This window comes from Athene cunicularia (assembly GCF_003259725.1).
Source record: "Athene cunicularia isolate RWA chromosome 26 unlocalized genomic scaffold, athCun1 chr26_part2, whole genome shotgun sequence".
Lineage (NCBI taxonomy): Eukaryota > Metazoa > Chordata > Aves > Strigiformes > Strigidae > Athene > Athene cunicularia.
Genome location: NW_020799137.1, coordinates 2,963,049 through 2,969,672, shown reverse-complemented (window position 1 = coordinate 2,969,672; position 6,624 = coordinate 2,963,049). Strand labels below are relative to the sequence as shown.

The window sequence follows — 6,624 nt, the reverse complement described above, 5'->3', positions numbered from 1 at the left end:
GGGGGGGGCTGTGCCGGTGCCCTGACCCATGTTTTGGGGCCCTGGCACAGCCTCCCTGCACTGAGACCCCTCAGCACCCATGCACGCTCCCACAGCAACCTGCCAGCACCCCAACTCAAAACCATCAACCGAGACAGAGCCCCTGCACCCTCTTCACCCTCCTTCTCTCCTTCCCAGCACTCACAGCATCCCCCACCAGCCGCCGGGCGGGTGCTCCAGTGCTGCAGAGACGGGCACAGCAAGGACACCCGCTCCCAGGGCCCAGCATGGGCTACCCCCTGCTCCCCCATCGCCCTTCAACAGGTAATTCCCATTCCCCAGCTGGCTCCCTGGGCCGTTGTCATGTAAGTCACATATTACACACCGACGTTGCCTTTCTGCAGTCAAAACTAATTTCACGCTCACTGTCCAGGACTAACAGTGACAGATGTTTTGCAAAATGAAAGCCCATTAATCTGACTGTAGAATAATCCATTTTTCTATGGAAAGCATTTGGCAGGCTCCTCACAAGCCGGGGGCATCTGAAGCAGGCGGCAACGGGAGGGAAAGAGACCCCCCCCCCTCCCTCCACCCATCCCCACCTCTTGCCCTGAGCAACACAGGAGGCCGGGCCAAGCCCCTCCATGAGCATCCCTGCTCCCAGCACAGGGCTCCATCCTCTCCAGCGTCCTCTCCTCCACCACGTAGCTCACAGGTCTCTCCAGGCCAAGCAGCGAGAGGGCTCTGGGTCTTTGGGTGCCTTTGCACACACTTTTTTTTTTTTTTCTTTTCCAGCTGCGCTTGGACACTGGGGCTGTTTTGCAGGCTGCTAACAAGGTTTTAGAAGGAGGCTGAAGGCAGTTTCTGAACTTCATCCCATGGCTCAGTCACAGCGTGGTGTCCGGGGTTTTTTCTGCAGTTGTTTCACGCGGGGGATTTAGGTGGTGCAAGGTGGCAGGACCTGGAGGAGCCAGGGGAAGCCTGGGGGCTGCAGCATCAGTGAGGGCATGGGGTCCCCACCTCCCCAGCTGCACACATTTAACCTGGGGGCTCATTTTCTGGAGGCAGTAGAGTGAAAAGGTGATTGAGGACAGAAGCTGAGCACAGAGGCTCTACACAGCTCCCTGGAGAGAAGGAATGGAGGTAGCTCCACCCCATGAGGCACCAGCTCCCGGCCTGGGCCGTCATCCCACCCCAGGAGCTGCGGGTCCCAGCTGCGACTGTGCAAAGAAAACAAACACAGGGGCCCAAAGCGTTCCGATTCAACCCAAAAGAAAACAAGTAACAAAGCTTCTTCTGAGTCAACTGCAAAGTTTCATTTGTCCCTAGAATAAAACCTCTTGCTGTCACATGTGCTGGTTTGTTTATTCCACCTTCTCTGCATATGCACGCAGAGTCAATCTAGGCAGTTTTTGGAAATAAAAATGTCATTTCATCAAGGAAAGTCAAAACATATCTCTGTGCCAGAATATCTGCTATTTTTTCCTTTTTTGTTTTTTTCCTTTTTTTTCCCCTTTTTTTTTTGTTTTTTTTCCCCCACCAAAACTCTCCAGACATTGCCACAACTGTCCTGGATCAGAAGGACCAGACTTGCTGGGAATGAGGGCAGCACTGGGACACCAACTCCAGGCACCCCAATCCCTGTCCCAGGGACCGGCACAACTCTGCTCGGCGCCAGCGTGACACCCTGTGGGACAAGACTGAGACTCCACAGCCCTTCACCTCCCCGGCTCCCCCGCCTGCCCGCCCTCCTGCTCCTCAGCAGATGCCTTTCGGAGGAGCCTCACTTTTTAATCCAGCAATTTCCATATTTTCTGCCTCTGCAGTGACTCCCACCTGTGCCTCGGGACTCGGAGGCGTTTCAGTGAAGAAGGAGAGAGCAGATGAGCTTGAGCTCAGACAAGACGTCTCCGTGCACGCTTCCCCCTACGTGCCTGGGTCAGGGCTCCATCTCCCAGTGCCACCGGGGACTCCCCTCTGCCAAGACCTGTAGTGTCACCAGCTCCAGCCTCCCCATGCTCCCCACCCCATCTCTTAGCCCTCCTCAAACCCCTGCAGCACTTTTGGGGTCTCACAGGGCCACCATGGCTACCTTCACCCTCATGACACATTTGCCAGAAACAGCCCCACTTTCTGCAGCCCGTGATAACCTCACACCGCAGCAAGTCCCTTTGCAGCTCAGAGAAATATTTTTAGCCTGGAGTCTAAACACAGCCACGAAGCACTGCACAGTTAACCTTTTGCCACATCAAAAAATGACCATTTCTCACCATTTTGGTTCCTACTCTCTTAATTGGTTTCCAACCTAGGCCCCCACTTTGCCCCTCTGTTAACACTTGCGCTTCCTCCACAGCCCTTTGAGGTGTGCGCTGCGGTTATCAAAGAAGTCGCAGCTCCTGGTTCAGCAGCATCCGCTGCTTCGTGGACAGGATCAAAGAACACAGCCCATCTCTGACTCAGGATGATGACGCTGTGTCGAGGGACCACGACAACCCTAAATGACCCAGCACAAATTCCCAAGCCCAGCGCTGTGCTCAGCCTTTTCCCCAGGGATGGATGAGCCCATCCTGCCCCGGGGGGAGCAGCGCAGGCTCAAGGCACAGCCCTGCACAGTTTGTGTTTGTCCCAAAGAAAATCTCTGCCATTAATTGGCAACCCACGCCTCTAAATCCAGGTCTGACCCAGCTACAAGAGATTTTGCACCGCTGCGAGTGCCATGGCAGGGAAAACCCACTCAATCCTCATCCAGCACTGCTAACTAAACAAACCGCTGGACAGTTCTTCTCATTCCTTCTTCTCTTCCTCTTTTCCCCTGCTGAAAGCAAATGTGATAAACAGAGAACCAGACAATGACACCACTGTTCAGCTGCTGCCTTATCAGCGCAGGAAATTGTCTCTTTCTTTAGATCCTCTGTTATTGCTATTTCTGTAATCCGCTGGGATCGGCAGGGATAAGAGGTTCTTTTGAGAAAAGGCTTGGGGGACTTGTTATAATAATATGCCACCTCCATGCAAAGTTGTAGGCACAAAGTAAAGCAAAATAAAATAAAAATGGAGATTTTTATCCAGCTCCTCCAGACTGTGAGGCAGCCTGGGCTTCAAGCTCAGGGGGGGCAGAGGTGCCGGGCGGCGTTTGGAGGTGTGGGTCTTCCCCGTGGCATCCTCAGGACTCGAGCAAAACTCCAGCCGTGCTCTGTGGGGAGAACAGCCCGGCTGATGCTCCTGGCTCTTCTTTTCCCAGGTGTGTTGACTCTTCATGGAGCCCCGCGGGGCCCCGGTCGTGGAAGCAACAGGGTGAAGGCGAGGGGATCCTTCCCCACGGTGGCCTGTGGGTGCCCCTCCCAGCACCACCCTGGGGTGATGCCAGTGCCAACACCCCCAGTTTTCATCCCACGGACATGCTCAGAGCCAGATCCTCTGTGCAGGCTGCGAAGTCTTTTTGACCTTTTTCTCCCCAAGACTGTAAACCAGCAGCTAAAGCATGGAGGCAGTATCAAGCACCCAATTCCTCTGAGCATCCCTTTGAGCACGTGCATCACCCTTCAGCCACGGCCTGGAGACATGCCGAGCTCGCAGAGCTCACATCCCCCGGCGGCACGGCCAAGTGCCAGGCTGAAGCACCACAAACTCCTCCTGGGACTGCTCAGCGGATGCCGTGGCAGCAGCAGGCTTTGAGAAAGAGAACTGCATCCAAGGGGAGTTGGGAACATCACTTTTTCCGCCTCTAATCAGCTTGTTAGCAGCCTAATAACAGAGAAGCCCTGCACATTACAAGCCCCCGAAGTGAAGCACAGCCTGTTGTCGAATTGCTGCTTGACAGCCAGCTTTCGGCAGCCCTAAATTATCCCATGACAAGCTGCAGTGAAGAGGTGAGCAACCTTGCGCATAATCTACAATCATTATCATTTCCATCTTTATTACCCACAGTATGCCGAGCACATTAAGGAGGCTTTAAGGGAGCTTTTGTTTTGCAATAATTTCTTAAAAAACCTGCTTTCTTGTTAGTATCTCCCCTGCCATCTCATCAAAATGGAAATGCTGCAAAAGGCTCCATTTATTTCCTTTAATCCTTCACACTTTTAGCCAGCATGGGCTGGCTTGGTAGACACTTTTTGGTCGAGCCAAGGTTAAAGATGCTGCTACAGACCCGGCCTCCTCGAGGGGTTTGATGCTCTGAGCAGAGACAGCACTCCGGGACATGCGTGAAACTCTGGTGTCCACAGCAAAAGATGTCTCAGCAAACCACCCCTGGCCCTTTTGCAATAGGTGTTGCCAAAAGTTGTGGTGTTAGCACCTCAGCATCACAGGGGAACACGCTCGGGGGAAATTATCCCAGTCATGATGGGTCCAGAGAGGGAATCCAGGCAGTAGGTCACTCCGGGGATTTCCAGGGAATAGCAACATCGAGGTTTATTTGTCAGAGGCAGCTCTGGGCTGGCAGGCGTGAGCTGTTTGCGTTTAACATAAATGCGATTCTTGTTTTGGCTGGCAGGCAAAGGGGATTTGGGTCTCATTCATGAGATTTTTCTTCTTTGTTCTCGTTCCCTCTCACATAAGCACAGAGATTCATCCAGGCTGGCCTCAGTCCCATGGGTACCAGCACCAGGATCACCCTCCAGGAACCAAGGACGGGGAGGAGGACAGACAGACAGATGTTTCACTGCACAAATCCACCTCTGGGATTATCTGGCCTGGCCTCATCTACAGTGTGTGCAAAGTCACGTCTGGAGGCGCAGGGGATCCTCACACCCCAAGCCCCTCAGCAAGACGGAGCTTCTCCACACCCCCCCCTCAGCTCTGTGCCACCCTGCCCACCGCAGCCCAGCCAAGCAATTTGTTGCCGGTGCCATGTTGCCAAACACACAGGTGTTAATTAAAATCACAGCAAAATGGTAATCGAGTGAGAAGTCACAATCTGCCCTGTGCCCCAGCAAGTGAGGGGATGCACTGAGGGGTTGCTCTGCTCCCTCTCCTCCGCCCTTGCCCTCCACTGCTTCCAGCTCTCAGGGATTTCAGAGAGCAGCTCCATCTCTCCAGCCTCCATCACTGACTCAGCACCAGGAAAAGGTGCCAGCTGGGCGGTGCTCAGTCCCTTTTCCATGCAGAAATGGTGCTCATGACACTGGGAACCTGGTTCTGCCCTGGGGACTCATCCTCCCTAAGCCCACACAGCAGCAGCACTGCTCACCCTGTCCAGAGCAGGGCAACGGGGTCAACAGGGCACAGAAATACAAAGGGAGATGGATGAAATGAATCAGGCAGGTCTCTGCTCCCCAGTAGAGCAAGAGATTTGCCAACCAACTCTTCCCACCATGATTCCTAAGCCGGCAGGACCGCAGAGAAGCACCCCTCCTTGCTTAGGACATGTCAGCCTCTCTCAGCCCCCGTCCTTGCAGGCCACAGGGCCACCAGCCAGACCGCTCCTCTCCTCCCTTACCTTTTCCGCTGACTGCGACGTCCCAAAAAATATAGGGATGAAGGCTAACCACACAATGCAAGTAGTGTACATGGTGAACCCGATGGGTTTGGCTTCATTAAAGGTCTCTGGGACCCCACGGGTCTTAATAGCGTACACAGTGCAGGTGACCATGAGAAGCATGCTGTACCCAAGCAAACAGATGAGGGAGAGGTCCGAAATGTCACATTTGAGGATGCCCCGGGCAAAGTGGGGGTTTGTAGTCCGCTGGTCCTCGTAGTCAATGACAGAGTGGGACGGGTCCACGATGAACCAGATGCAGACGCCCACGAGCTGCAGCGAGATGAGGCTGAAGGTGATGACCAGCTGGGAAGCGGGGCTGATGAACCGGGGGGCACTCACCGACTTCTTGCCCTGCTCAAAGATGCGGTAGATGCGGTTGGTCTTGGTGAGCAGGGCGGCGTAGCTGATGCTCATGCCCAGCCCAAGGAAGATCCGTCGCAAGGAGCACGTGCTCAAGTCGGGCTCAGCGATCATGAGGAAGGTGGTAGCGTAGCAGAGGAAAATGCCCGTCAGCAGGACGTAGCTCAGCTCCCGCCCCGACGCCTTGACGATGGGCGTATCGTTGTAGCGCACAAAGGTGACCACCACAAAGAGGGTGGCGATGATGCCCACGATGGCGATGAAGACGGGCACCACGGCCCAGGGCGAGCTCCACTCCAGCTTGATGATGGGGATGGGGGTGCAGCTGGTGTGGTTCTCGTTGGGCCGCTCGTTGAAGTGGCACCGCTTGCAGTGGAACTCGTCCAGCTGGTACTGGTAGCCATCGCAGCGCTCGCAGTGCCAGCAGCAGGGAATGCCCTTCACCAGCTTCTTCCTCTCACCTGGCTTGCAGGGCAGACTGCAGATGGAGCTGGGGAGTTGGCTCCCACCCCCCGGCCACAGCATGTTCTCCACCTGCGGGGAGAGACGGCACCAGCCCCACTGACGCCCAAGCTGGGCATCTGTCAGGCATCCCTGAGGCACGGGGGATGCCCTGCCTCTGCTCGTGGCAGTGTTGCCCGGATCCAGCCCCTCACACCATCAGTAACCCATGAAGGACCCCAGCCCTACCCAGCATGGGGACAGGGAGGTGGTGAAACTCTCCATCAGCCTTTTGGGTAGATTCAACACCAGAAACCCAAAACAAAGTTCCTCCTTCCCTGGGAAAATACCCTCTGCTCTGATCT

At 55.1% G+C, this 6,624-nt stretch overlaps 1 protein-coding gene across 1 annotated transcript in view; it reads right to left on the bottom strand.

Moving 5' to 3' along the window:
- GRM4 (glutamate metabotropic receptor 4) overlaps positions 1 to 6,624 on the bottom strand; it is a 42,322-nt gene that overhangs the window by 4,519 nt on the left and 31,179 nt on the right. Inside the window, exon 8 of the mRNA XM_026864398.1 lies at positions 5,417 to 6,352. Within this exon, the coding sequence (XP_026720199.1) occupies positions 5,417 to 6,352 (936 nt within the window). The remainder of the gene's footprint in view (positions 1 to 5,416; positions 6,353 to 6,624) is intronic.